This window comes from Pan troglodytes, chromosome 22 (assembly GCF_028858775.2).
Source record: "Pan troglodytes isolate AG18354 chromosome 22, NHGRI_mPanTro3-v2.0_pri, whole genome shotgun sequence".
Taxonomy (NCBI): Eukaryota; Metazoa; Chordata; class Mammalia; order Primates; family Hominidae; genus Pan; species Pan troglodytes.
This window is the reverse complement of record NC_072420.2, coordinates 11,304,071-11,318,272: the sequence shown is the minus strand read 5'-3', so window position 1 is coordinate 11,318,272 and position 14,202 is coordinate 11,304,071. Positions and strand designations below refer to the sequence as shown.

The following is a 14,202-nucleotide window of genomic DNA, read 5'->3' as shown; positions in this document are numbered from 1 at the left end:
AGACCTGGGAAGGGAGTCACTAACCTTACTCTCATTTTACAGATGAGAAAACTGAGGAACAAAGAGGATACACAGCTTACTCAAAGATACACATCTGTGGTCGAGTGCAGTCGCTCATGCCTGTAATCCCAGCACTTTGGGAGGCCGAGGTGGGTGGATCACTTGGGGCCAAGAGTTTGAGACCAGCCTGGCCAACATGGTGAAATGAAACCCCATCTCTACTAAAAATACAAAAATTAGCCAGGCGTGGTGGTGCACAGCTTTAATCCCAGCTACTTGGGAGGCTGAGGCACAAGAATCATTTGAACCCTGGAGACAGAGGTTGCAGTGAACCAAGATTGCACCAATGCACTCCAGCCTGGGTGACAGAGTGAGACTCTATCTCAACAAAAATAAAAAATAGAAATAAAATAAAGAAAAGATACACACCCAGTAAATGGTGGAACTCATAGGAACCCTATCTGTGAGCGTGTGTGTGTGAGAGACTGTCGGGTTGTGTGAGTAACTAAGGTTGGCCTTGGGTAGATACTGGAAGCATCTGCTAGGACCTCATCCTGTGACGGGGTCCAGGTGTTCACGTCTGATCCTGCAGCGCCCCCTGGTGCTCACACTCCTGCACTGTTCACTTGGCCCTTCCTGTGGCCCTTCCACTGGGAGGCTTCCGGGTCCACCAGTCCCTGTCCTGCAGGGCCACGCCTGTCTGAGTCTTTGGCTTGCTCCCTTCAGCTCTGCATGGCTGCTGGGTCCTAGAGCATGGAGGGGCTCTCAGGGAGCCTCAGGGAGGAGAGAATAGAGAGGCATGAGGCCTGGAATCCCCTCCGCCTGGCAGGTCATATCCCCTGGCCCTTGGGGCGGTACCAGACATTCTCCTCCCTCCCTGGGTGAAGGATGCCCTTGGCGGAGAGGGCTGGAGCTAGGACAGGGTCTGAGGCCTCAGCAGCCGGCTTGCCCACCCTCTCCAGGGCCTGCTGGTGTTGGCGATACCCAATCTGGTAACACCCCCCCGCTACACACCCATGGCTGCCCTGTGTGGGCCACTATCAGGCCCAGAGGAAGAGGCCTCTTTGTACATCTAGGGTGGCCCACACCAGACCCCTGATTTACGGGTCCGCTCCTGCTTGCCTTAAGGCTGCCCTATCGGGGCTTCTTTTCCCCAACCTCTGTGTATGGCCAGTCGCCCGGTCTTGTCTGCGGGCTCTAAATCTAGAGCCCACCAGTGCCTCTCCATCCACCTGGCAGCCCACCCTGGTCCCCTCCCTGTTCTCCCTGCTCTCCCCCTCCTCTCCCCTCTCCCAGCCACCCTCCTCCATACAACAGGGCTTCCATGAGCGTCAAGTCCCTGCCGCCCCCCGTCACAGCCCACAAGTCCTCTCACGTCTGCTCTTTGCTGACCTCTCCAGCCCTGCAGAACTGCGATTCCTCAGCACATTGCATCCTTCAGGCCTCTGCTCCTGTTGTTCCCTCTGCCAGTCACGCCCTTGCCTCGCTCCCCACCCTTCCAGTCTTCTATGCTGGTCTACACAGTTGAGTAACCTCTGTTTATTCCTCGGGTCTCGGCTGACATGTCCCTCCTTCCTTGTCTCCCAAGTCTGGGCTGGTCTACGTCTCTGTGTCCTCACAGCCCTTCATGTCCCAGTTACACACTGCATTATTGGGGCCTGTTTTGTTTTGTTTTGTTTTCTTTTTGAGACAAGGTCTCACTCTGTCACCCAGGCTGGAGTGCAGTGGTGTGATCTTGGCTCACTGCAACCTCTGCCTCCCGGGTTCATGTGATTCTCCTGGCTCAGCCTCTCTAGTAGCTGGGACTACAGGTGCACACTAGCACACCAGGCTAATTTCTGTATTTTTAGTACAGACAAGGTTTCGCCATGTTGGCCAGGCTGGTCTCAAACTCCTGACCTCAGGTGATCCGCCCGCCTCAGCTTCCCAAAGTGCTGGGATTACAGGCATGAGCCACCGTGCCTGGCCAGGGCCTGTCTACTTGTCAGGCTCTACCAGCTTATGGGGATGAACTTCCCTGGTGGAAGGAAGGGGATGAGAGTAGCAGGACTTCAGTGGCACGTGGAGAACTTGGATTTGTCCTAAGGGAGACAGGGAGTCACCAGGAGCTTTCAAGCAGGGGAATGACATGACTCAGAGCCCTTCTGGCTTTCTGTCTCTCCTTCCTCCCCAAAATGGACTTCCCAGAACAGAGCTGGTTCCAGTTGGAAATGAAAATGCTGGCCGGGTGCGGTGGCTCACGCCTGTAATCCCAGCACTTTGGGAGGCCGAGGCGGGTGGATCATCTGAAGTCAGGAGTTCGAGACCAGCCTGGCCAACATGGTGAAAACCTGTCTCTACTAAAAATACAAAAAATTAGCTGGGCGTGGTGGTGGGAGCCTGTAATCCCAGCTACTTGTGAGGCCGATGCAGGAGAATCGCTTGGACTTGGGAGGTGGAGGTTGCAGTGGGCTGAGATCGTGTCATTGCACACCAGCCTGGGCAACAAGAGTGAAACTCCGTCTCAAAAAAAGACAGAAAGAAAGAAAGAAAAAAGAAAATGAAAATGCTTTTCATGCACCCATCAGCAGCCAGCAGCTCAGTCTGACTGAGGAAGGGCATTTGTGGGACTGGAGCTGGTAGGATGGCGTAACGGGGGCAGGGAAGACTCTGGGATATATGCTGAAATCCAGGTAGGTGTTGGCTGGGCACAGTGGGTCACACCTGCAATCCCAGTGTTTTGGAAGGCCGAGCCTTTTGGAAGGCCAAGCCCAGTGTTTTGGAAGATCATTTGAGGCCAGGAGTTTGATGCCAGTCTGGGCAACATGGTGAGACCCTGTCCCTACAAAAACAAAAAATTATCCAGGCATGGTGACACTCGCCTGTAGTCCCAGCTACTTGGGAGGCTGAGGTGGGAGAATCGCTTGATCGAGTTTGAGGCTGCAGTGAGTTCGAGGAGTTCAAGGCTGCAGAGAGCTACAATGGTGCCACTGCAGTCCAGCATGCACAGCAGAGTGCACCCTGTCTCCAAAACAAAAACAAAAACCAACCCAGGTGTTTTAAGGTAGTGGTACATTGATCCTCAAAGCAAGAAATGTTTACTCCCACTCTGAAAACCTCTTGGTGCTTTTCACCTTTTGCAGCCCGAGTGGTTGGGTCTCTTCTTTTCTCTGTGACAATAGCCCAACTGATGCCCTTGTCCAGATGTCCTCCCCTGGCCTGTCCTGCTGTGTCTTGGTGGGTGCTCTTGGAGCTGTGCTGAGCTCCCCAGAAACTGGTCTCCCCAAGCCAGGAAGGGAGGGAGGACCCAGCACTTGGGGCTGGGAGCTGGCATCCAGCGTCCTGAGGGTCAGGGCTGGAATTGGTGAGGGTCAGGTCTGGGTGACACTCATGGCCCTGCTGGATTCTGTTGTCTTGTGCAGGGGCCAGGACTGGGCAGCAGAGAGGAGGAGATCCCTCCCACCCTAGTCCGAGGCCTTAGTCAGGGGCTAAGGTCTGGTCTAGGCTGGATCCCCTGGTGCCCGAGGACTTCTCCCATCCCAGGTCTCTGCCATTGGCATGCACCCTTCTGGCCAGGGTGGACAGTGTCAGTGGGGGCCTCAGTATGGCTTTGACACCTGAAGGCTCTGGGTTCAAGTTCAGCAGCTGCCATTCCCATACTCTGTGTTTCACTCACTCACTCAGCAAACATCCCCTAACTCCAGGTCCCACCCAATCCTGGTGTGGGTGACAGAGTGGGGTTAGGCTAATCCCCACTTTCAGAGAGCTCCTCTGATGGGGAGACAGACACAGACACAGTGCTAGCCTTGGGTGGACTGTGCTCTAATGGATGCAGACTCGGGGCTGCACAGCCCAGAGAAAGCAGGGAAGGCTTCCTGGGGGAGTGAGTCCTCCAGGAAGCTAGAGGAATGTGCTAGAACCTACCACGACAAAAGCAGGAAAGGCACTTCAGGGAGAGGGAAGAACTTGTACAATGGCCCAGAGGTGGGAGGCAGCCTTATGACATTTCAAAAGAGCATAATGCCAGTCACAGAGTGGCCGACGCTTTAAGGAACATGACTCCATGTGGGGCTGGTTGAGATTAAAGTCTCAGCAGGGGGAGAGGCGGGCTGCCCTGCTGGGACTCTGCCACCACTTGAAGAGTGGTTTGCCCCAGCCAAGAAGGTTCAGACCTGGCCTCAGAGGTCCTCCTGGGCCTTTCTGTTCTTCTATTTCTGGTGCCACTGTTGTATCTTGCTGGGGAGTGTCTCTGACCAGAACTGCATCCAGGCCTCCCTGAACTTCTGTCCGGCCTGTGGCACTGGGTTGATCTCCAGATATTGTTCCGCCTGGTTGAATCGGGGCCAAGGAGGCAGACCCTTGCTATTGGGGTCCCTGGGTGGGAGGAATGAATGAGGACCAAGGCTTCCTGTGCTGTCCCCCAGAGGGTCTGACCTGAGCATCCCAGGCCCAAAGTGAGCGATGCCCTGTCACTCACTCACCCTGTCCGGGCAAAGTGGGTCCACTGGGCCATCATGGTGAGGCTTAGCTGCTTCTCCTCCTCTGTGGCCTCTGGAAAGGCTGGAAAGGTGAGAGGGACAGAACTGAACGAGAGTCAGGTGGGACCTGGAAGGGACCCAAGAATCCTCAGTGCTGACTGGAGACCCGTGTTCCCACAAGCCCTGCCCAGGCCCCTTGGAGTCTGGCAGCCTAGGGATCACATGTCTGTCAGTCTGTCCTCACCCAGGCGGGAGCTCTAATCCATGAGGAAGGGACCTCCAAACACAAAAGCACCCTCAGCCGCATGATCAGCCTTCACCCAGGCGGGTTTGATCTTCACAAAAGAACTGGGTCGATGCTGGAACTCATAGAAAAACACAGGGCTTCCAGAATCTACAAAGAAAGGATGGGATGGGAGTTAGGCACTCATGGCCTGATTCGATGCTGCCTTTGGCAGCACATGCTCATAATAACATCAATTTCCATGATGATGATGATGATGATGATGATGATGATAAAATGACTAGCTGCAAACATTTACTGAGTGCTTGCTAGGTGACAGGCACCATTCTCTGTGCTTTGTGTCATCATTTTAATTTAATTTAATATTTTTATTTTAATCTCTGAAATGGTCTGGCTGTCGACCATGCTGGAGTGCAGTGGCATGATCACAGCTCACTGCAGCCTGAGACTCCCATGCTCAAGTGATCTTCCCACTTCAGCTTCCCAAGTATCTGGGACTACAGGTGTGTACCACCATGCCCGGCTAATTTTCAAAAAATTTGTGTAGAGATTGGGGTCAATATGTTGCCCAGGCTGGTCTTGAACTCCTGGGCTCAAGCAATCCTCCCACTTCTCCCAAAGTACTGGGATCACAAGCTTGAGCCACCCACCGCGCCTGGCCAATGTCATCATTTATTGAATCCCCATCACAATAGATTAGATTCTGTATTAATAGAATTAATAGATTAGATTATATTATTATTTCCATTTTACAAAGGAGGAAACTGAGGCTCAGAGTGGGTAGGTATCTTTCCCAAGGTCACCTTGGCATAAGCTCAGGTTTGGAGTCAAATCTTAGCTCTGCAACCACTGCTTGGCTGTGTGATCTCAGACAGGTGGCTAAACCTCTCTGAAAGTCAGTCTCTGCCTGGCAGCCTATGTGAAGTCCCCAGCAAAGGGTCTGGCCTGGAAGCAGGTGCTTGGTTGAAGTTAACTGGGAAGTAAGTGAGAGCAGAAATGATAGGGGCTCCCCTCAGCTCCAGAGGGCAGTGATGAGATTGTGTGAATGGGAAGGGTTCAGGGGCTTCCAAAGAAGGGAAATGGACAAAGATTTAACAGCCCCTGGTATTGAGATCCCAGGTAGACTCTTCAAATGCAACGTCTAGTCTCCTTACAACAGCCCAGGTGAGTGGGCAGTATCATCCCCATGTGTAGATGAAGAGATGGGCTTAGAGGGGATAGGATAACTGGGCAAGTGCCCAGGGCTGGGATTTGGCCCCAGGTCTATCTAGCTCCACGTGTGACAGCTGAGGCTCTGGGGTCAGACAGAACTGGCTTAAACTCTGCCTCTGCCTCTTCCCCACCATGACACCTCAAGCCTCAGTTTCCTCATGTGTAAAATGGGGCTAGTGAAAATTCCTCTGTAAAGAGTTGCAGTGCCGGGCACGGTGGCTCCACGCCTGCAATCCCAGCACTTTGGGAGGCCGAGGCAGGTGAATCAGCTGAAGTCAGGAGTGTGAGACCAGCCTGGCCAACATGGTGAAACCCTGTCTCTACTAAAATACAAAAATTAGCTGGGCATGGTGGCAGGTGCCTGTAATCCCAGCTACTCGGGAGGCTGAGGCAGGAGAATCGCTTGAATGAGGGAGGTGGATGTTGCAGTGAGCCGAGATTGGGCCACTGCACTCCAGCCTCGGCGACAGAGCAAGACTCTGTCTCAAAAAAAAAAAATAAATAAAATAAAATAAAAAAGAAAGAAAAGAAAAGATAAAAGAGTTGCAATGAGGATTGAAGGAGATGAATCCCTCTCCCGGCGCTCAGTGCACCATAGTCCCTGGCACGTAATATGTGCTCATTAACGGGCAGTTTCACGTTGACGATGATGGTGATGATGGTTTTCCTTTGAGAACCACACTGGCTCATATCTAAGGAGATTCCGGAGTGGAAGTAAAATTGATCAGTTAGACAAAGGGGCTTGGTGGTAGGTGGATAGCTGTGGGTGTCGGAAGTAGGAGCAGAGACTGTGCTGTTGGACGGGATACCCACTAGCCTCCTTCCTTCTGCCTCTTGTCTCACCAGACTGGTCAAGACGGGTGTTGAGATGGCCAGCATGTCCTCCCGGCTCATCTGCTCCATTGTATCCAGGAGACCCAAGCCCTGTGTGGACACCAAGGCCCTCTCAGTGGAGCCTGAACTCCGGCTCACCCCGACTCCCAGCCCTGGGCAAGAGTGTTCACAGTCCTGAGGCCAGAAACTCATCATGGAGCACTTGGCCAAAATGGGGCCGAAAAGTCCACAGACCCAAAAAGATAAACCTCCAATTGGTGGGAGGTGGTGGGTGTGGGTGGGGAGAGCAGCCCCAAATACAACAGGTAAGTGGTTAAAGGCAACTGTAGAGAATGAAAGAATTTCTTCAACATTTTTTTTTTGAGACAGAGACTCACTCCGTTGCCCAGGCTGGAGTGCAGTGGCGCAATCTCGGCTCACCGCAAACTCCACCTCCTGGGTTCAAGCTATTCTCCTGTGTCAGCCTCCCAAGTAGCTGGGACCGCAGACATGCATCACCGTGCCGGGCTAATTTTTGTATTTTTAGTAGAGGTGGGGTTTTGCCATGTTGGCCAGGCTGGTCTCACACTCCTGGCCTTGGGTGATCCACCTGCCTTGGCCTCCCAAAGTGCTGGGATTAAAGGCATGAGCCACCGGGCCCAGCCTGAGTCACCCAACTTCTAAGAAACATTCTCAGCAACAAGTCCTGGGCACAGCCTTCCACACCAGGCAGATCTCCCCAGGTCCTGGGGCACAGCCAGGTTGGGGTTCCCTTGGTTTCACTCATACAACTGTAAGTTGATGGTGTGGGGTAAAGGCTGCCTGCCAGAGTCGAGGGCATTGACCTGAAAACTTTTACAAGCTTTGTCTTTTGTGAGACAGTGTCTCACTCTGTCACCCAGGCTGGAGTATAGTGGCACAGTCTCGGCTCACTGCAGCCTCTGCCTCCTGGGTTCAAGTGATTCTTGTGCCTCAGTCTCCTGAGTAGCTGGGATTACAGGCATGCACCACCATGCCCAGCTAATTTCTGTATTTTTAGTACAGATGGGGTTTCACCATGTTGGCTAGGCTGGTCTCAAACATCTGACTTCAAGTGACCCACCCACCTCAGCCTCCCTAAGTGCTGGGATTACAGGCATGAGCCACCGCACCTGGCTTAAGCTTTGTCTTTGAATGTCAAGATTGCATGAGCCTCTCTCTCACATACCAAGGGACCAATATGAGGGGATTGATTCCGAAGGGCTAACTCAGAGGACAAAAGCCATGGATATGAAGACATTCACTGCGTTATTAGCTTCAGTGGTAAAAACTAGAAGTTGCCAGGGCTGGGTGTGGCCTCATGCCTGTAATCCCAGCACTTTGGAAGGCCAAGGCTGGTGGATCACCCGAGTTCAGGAGTTCCAGATCAGCCTGACCAACATGGAAAAACCCCATCTCTACTAAAAAAAAATACAAAAAATTAGCCAGGCATGGTGGCAGATGCCTGTAATCCCAGCTACTCAGGAGGCTGAGGCAGGAGAATAGCTTGAACCCGGGAGGCAGAGGTTGCCGTGCGGTGAGCTAAGATCGCGTCATTGCACTCCAGCCTGGGCAACAAGAGCAAAACTCCATCTCAAAAACAAAACAAACAAACAAACAAAAAAACTAGAAGATGCCCAAATGCCAAGATGAAAGAACAATGTAATGAGACGCTCCATTTGTGGAAGATTTGCAGCCATTAAAAGTGGTTGCTGGCTGGGTGCTATGGCTCATGCCTGTAATCCCAGCACTGTGGGAGGTTGAGGCAAGAGGATTGCTTGAGGCCAGGTGCTCTAGACCAGCTTGGGCAACAGAGGGAGACCTGCCTATACACGGAAAAACAAAAAAGTTAGCAGAGTGTGGTGGCACAGACCTGAGGCCCCAGCTACTCAGGAAGCTGGGAGGATTGCTCGGGCCTGAGAGGCTGAGGCAGTAGTAGGTCATGATGGCGCTGCTGCACTGCAGCCTGGATGATGGATCGAGACTCTGTCTCAAAAAACAAACAAACACACAAACAACAACAACAACAAAAATGGATTGCTTTGTCTTAGGGTGTGCAATGGGCCAAGACGAAAAAAAAAAAAAAAGAAAGAAAAGTGAAGAAAATGATTGCTGTGAAGATGGGTAGAAGAATAAGAATGACAGAAACAAGATGCTTGGGATGAAAGCACAGTGCTGACTCTTGTGGGAAGTTCTATGCACCTGGAAAGGACTGGAAGGGACTTGGCTTGTGAGGTCCCCGGTGGCTTCATATCTAAAACCTGAGAGTCTTAGTCAATTGCTCTGGCACAGAGTCACAGTAACCAGTCTCAAAGAGCCTGATGTATAAACCAGACGCCAAGGCAGGAATATGCTGCCCAGATCAGCACTGCCCAGAAGGCCAGTTTGTGCAAAAGCCTGGCTCCCCAAAAGAAAACATTTGCTTTATTGAAGTGGCCCACGCATGTAATCCCAACACTTCAGAAGGCCAAAGCAGGCAGATTACATGAGGTCAGGAGTTCAAGACCAGCCTGGCCAACGTGGTGAAACCTCATCTCTATAAAAATACAAAAATTAGCCGGGTGTGGTGGCATGTGCCTGTAATCCCAGCTGCTTGGGAGGCTGAGGCAGGAGAAACTCTTGAACCCAGGAGGTGGAGGTTGAAGTGAGCTGAGATTGCACCACTGCACTCCAGCCTGGGCGACAGAGCGAGACTCTGTCTCAAAAACAAACAAATAAACAAACAAAAACAAAACAAAACAAAACAACAACAACAACACAACAAAACAAAGCTGGGTGACCTTGGGCAAGTCCCTCAAACCTTTCTGGGCCTCTGCTTTCTCACGTATCAAATGGGAGTAACGGGAGTGCTCGGTTCACAAGGCTGTAGTGTTGATGCTGGGGTGGGAGGTACTGGCTGGGGCAGGGCCTTGAAGGGCACAGGGGCGGGAGCAACTCACCCTGGGGATGAGCCAGCTGAACTCATGGTTGTTGACACCCATGAGGAAGGGCACAGAGTGGAAGGGCTTCTCCTTCAGGAGTTCCTTGGGGCTTTTGGGGAAGACAGTGCCATCAACGGTGAGAGGATAGATAGTAATTTTCTGCAGGAGAAAGCAATGCAGGAGGCTCCCAAGTTAGGATCAAGCCTCAAAGGCTAGGACCCCAGGAGCCACTAAGCCGCAGGCCTGAGTGGCTGAGCCTGGAGGGAAAGTGAAGGGATGGAGATCACCAGGGCTAAGGGGGTCGGGGCAACTGGGAGATCAGGGCAACAGATGTTTCCAGTGTCTTTCCTAGAAGACAAGCCTGCTGTAGGGATGGAGATGGCCCTCCATTTCTGTCTCCAAGCCCTCAGCCCCTTCCCCTCATGAGCTGCTGTCCCCAGCCCCACCTGGGAGTAGACTGCCCCTCTGCCCCTGCAAGGGATGGATAGAACCCCCTCTGTGCCATTGCCCGGCACCATCCCCAAAAGGGTGGCCATACCAGCTTCTTGCTAAGGACCAGCTCTTCTCCTTCCTTCTGCCGAAGGCACTGCACCATCTCAGCCGGGGAGCTGGAGCTGCAGGCCAAGGTGTTTGTGATTTTCTGGGGACAAATGAAAGAGGCATGTCTCCCTCTCAGCCACTCAGCCCCACCTTGCAGCCTTCTGCCTCCCACAGAGAGGGTGCAACTGTAGGATAGCTGGACGTGATGTCACAGATCGGCCCCGAGACTGGTCATAGACTTGCCACCACTCCTGAGAAGCCTGCCCTGCCTGTCAGCTTGGGTGGTCCCAAGGGCCCCCTTGCATCCCCTATTATACCATAACTTTATTATCTGGGGGAATGGGGGCACTGAGTCCTCACTGCCCTCTAAGAATAGTGTCATTATCTTTTATTGATTTTTTTTTTGAGACCGACTCTCGCTCTGTCGCCCAGGCTGGAGTGCAGTGGCGTGATCTCAGCTCACCACAAGCTCTGCCTCCCGGGTTCATGCCGTTCTCCTGCCTCAGCCTCCTGAGTAGATGGGACTACAGGCACCTGCCACCACACTCGGCTAATTTTTTGTATTTTTAGTAGAGATGGGTTTTCACCATGTTAGCCAGGATTGCCTTGATCTCCTGACCTTGTGATCCACCTGCCTCAGCCTTGCACTGTTTTTCTTTGGACAGAGGAGAGACAGGGAATCACCTCAAGTCTGTGGTTGAGAAAATCTCTCCTGGCCATGGGGAGAGGATGGGTTAGGGAGGTTGAGAGGTGGATGCTGTTGTCCATACAAGAGTCAACATGCCCACGCAGAGGTTCCAGAATCATCTTGTACCCAGTGGTTACAATGCCCAGCCCACTCTGCCTTGGCCACCATCTGGGGCCAAGTGAGGGAACTGACCCAGCCTTCCAAATCCTGCTCACATTTACCCCCTCTCGCCCCAATGGCTCTATCCCTATTCCATCCTGTCTCTTTCTCCTGGACTCTGCCCTGATCATTTCACTGGCCTCTTGATCTTCAGGACAGCTCCCTCCAACCCACCTTCTACTCCAAGTAGCTCAACCTTGTCATTGCCCAACTTCTTCCTGCCCTCTGGATAAAGTCCAGATTCCCAGGCATGGCCCCCACTTCTCCAGCATCTTCACTTCCTGCCCTGTTCCCTAACCTGCGAGCTTGCTGCTGCAGGACCTGTCACTCTCTCCCACACCTGCAGCCTTTGCAGATGCAGTTCCCACTGTGACTTCCCTCCCCTGGATTCTCTTCACAAGGCCTTACAATGAGGATGTAGGGTGGGGATCTGGAGCCTGAATGGAGAGCTCTCAGGCAGCAGGTGGCTGGCAATGGAGACCCCCTCCACCATGCTGCCTGGGGCAGAGAGGGGTGCTCCCCCACTCTGGAGAAAGGACCAACGATGATATGCTTCAGGGTGGCCTCCTTCAGGAAGCCCTCCCTGACTGCCAACATGCTGGAATGCAGCAGTTGTTTCCTCTGATGCTCTTTCATCTTATTGGGCTCCTCTTTGCTAACAGGGAGCTCCCTGCCGGCAACCCCCACTACTCTGAGACCCCAGGGCCAGCACAGAGTGGGGTATGGGAGGCACACATACAGTAACAGAGGGAAGGAAATGCAGACCTGAGCTAGGGGCCAGGGGTGAGACTCGATGATCCCTGGGGTGGTGATGACCCCACTCTGTGTGATGGCTCTGTGGAACAGCCCTGCAGCCATCGGGGACAGGACCTGGGTGCATTGGAGAGAGTAGGTGGCTGTCAGAGGAGGGCAGAGGAGCTGGGAGTTCTGAGACCACCGGAGCCCTCCTGGCCACCATCGCTAGCCCCCTATGGTGACTTACCAGGCCAGAGATGATGCTTCCACCGGCAGATCCACCATAGATGGTGACACAGTTGAGGTCACCCCCAAACGGGGTGATGTTTCCTTGCACCCAGTGCAAAGCAGCTACCACATCTAGGAAGCCCTGGTTGCCAGGTGCATGCTCATCTCCAGTGCTGGGGGCAGTGTTGGGGCAATGGTTAGTTCAGCCTGGCTCCTCGCCAGCCTCTGCAGGTTTGCTTTGAATTAGCCACCAGGATGCCAGACCTTTCTCTGCTCCCCAGGTCTGGCCGGTCTGGGAGCCGTGGTTGGCATCTCCACAGCCTGTTGCTCTTTGTCCCATATCCTGCTGGAACCTGGGCTTCAGCCCAGGAATCAATGCCCTCTGTCCAAGGGACCAAGTTCACTGTATAATTCTGGCTTTGGCTGGACCCCTCTCCCAGGGTGGAGGCTTGGGGGGTGCCCTTCTCTGCCCCAGACAGCATGGGTAAGCGGCCCTCCATTCAGGTTCCGGACCCCAGCCTAGATCCCCAGTTGCTCTGGTGAGCTGGCCTCTCCCCGGTGCAGGCAGTGCTCTGGCCAGGCCTGTCATCTCACCTGAAGAAGCCAAGGACCCCAAGGCGGTACTGGACTGTAACCACCACCACATCCCCATAGGCAGCCAGGGCTGATCCATTGTAGCACGTGGCAGTGCCAGTTATCAGAGCGCCTCCATGGACCCATACCATGACCTGCAGAGGTGGCCATGGGGCACTGACCCCCAAGCTCCTGAGACCTTAGCTGGCCACCTGCCAGCCCAGGGCAGTCTCAGGACCTCTAGGGTGCTTTGGAAACAGGGACGGGGAGGGGACAGGTGGGCATAGGGGAGCTGGATCAGGTGGACAGGGCCCTCTGGGGTGCCTACTGGCCTACCGGCCCCTGCGGGGGCCTCAGCTGGGCTATAGATGTTGAGCACCAGGCAGTCCTCTGAAACAGAGAAGATCTGCTGTTTTCTGTTGAGGACAAATCTGCTGTTGTTCATGCTCTCCACGTCTTGTAGGCACCTGTGGCCAAGGGTGGGCCTGAGGTCAAGCTGTTCAGCCCCACAAGCCCCAGCAGCAGGATTCTCCTGCAACCTGCCTGTTTGCCCGCCTCCACCAGCACTACTCACATTGGGGGCACAGTGCTGGCATCCCGCATACCCTCCCAGGGCTGTGCTGGGCGTGGGGCTGAGAACCGGTTAGGCCCCAGTGGCGGCTGTGCAAATGGAATGCCCAGAAAGACATTCACAAGGCGGTCTGTGCCCTTCACGCCCACCTGCCGGCCTCGCACACGACCCAGGGTGGTGTCTACTTCAGGCTGAGCAACTTCGGGCCCTGAGGGAAGGACAGAAAGGCCATGGGGTGAGTTTGCAGCCCCCATGAGGGGAAGGAGTGAAAGACAAACCCTCAGGCTGTTCTCAGTACTTACCACACAGCATCTGGGTAACCTTCCCAGCAATCCGGTGAGCCTGGTCTTAGGTTGACGCCCAACTTCCTCCTCCCTGCCTGCCTGAGAGTCACTACCACTCCACTCCTGGCCAGACCGGGCCTGCCACTAGGGCCTTGAGCCTTGGGGCCAGCCACTTGCCCATTTCTTTGTTTTTATTTTTTGTGTTTGAGACAGGGTCTAGCTCTGTTGACCAAGCTGGAGTGCAGTAGCACGATCTTGGCTCACTGCAACCTCTGACTCCCAGGTTCAAGCAACTCCAGGGCCTCAGCCTCCCAAGTAGCTGGGATTACAGGTGTGCACCACAACGCCTGGCTAATTTTTGTATTTTTAGTAGAGACAGGGTTTCATCATGTTGGCCAGGCTGGTCTCGAACTCCTGACCTCAAGTAATCCATCCACCTGGGGCTCCCAAAGTGCTGGCATTACAGGCATGAGCCATCATGCCCAGCCCTGAGTTATTTCTTAAAAAATAGAGATGGGGTCTCATTATGTTGCCCAGGCTGGTCTCAAACTTCTGGGCTCAAGCAATCCTTTCGCCTCAGCCTCCCCAAGTGCTGGGATTACAGGTGTGAGCCATCATGCCCAGCTGGCACCATGTTTCTTGTATGGCCTGCAGAACTGTGGGCTAATTAAACTTCTTTTCTTTGTGAGTTACCCAGCTTCCTGTATTCTTTTACAACAACACAAACAGACTAAGACTGGAGGACTCCCTCTCCCAGGC

The 14,202-nt window shown here is 53.7% G+C and overlaps 1 protein-coding gene and 1 long non-coding RNA gene across 2 annotated transcripts; both read right to left on the bottom strand.

Annotated features, from left to right (window-relative positions):
* Positions 1 to 4,248: 4,248 nt before the first annotated feature.
* Positions 4,249 to 4,845, bottom strand: LOC112207686 (uncharacterized). The gene is made up of 3 exons (XR_010154390.1): positions 4,702 to 4,845; positions 4,461 to 4,539; positions 4,249 to 4,353 (listed from the first exon to the last, which is right to left on the bottom strand). It is a non-coding gene; the product is annotated as an uncharacterized LOC112207686 (long non-coding RNA).
* Positions 4,846 to 10,071: 5,226 nt separating this feature from the next.
* Positions 10,072 to 12,740, bottom strand: LOC134807010 (carboxylesterase 3-like). The gene is made up of 4 exons (XM_063803419.1): positions 12,610 to 12,740; positions 12,035 to 12,188; positions 11,818 to 11,922; positions 10,072 to 10,305 (listed from the first exon to the last, which is right to left on the bottom strand). Exons 1-4 carry the CDS (start codon positions 12,738 to 12,740, stop codon positions 10,072 to 10,074), a joined length of 624 nt encoding a protein of 207 aa, XP_063659489.1.
* Positions 12,741 to 14,202: the final 1,462 nt, after the last annotated feature.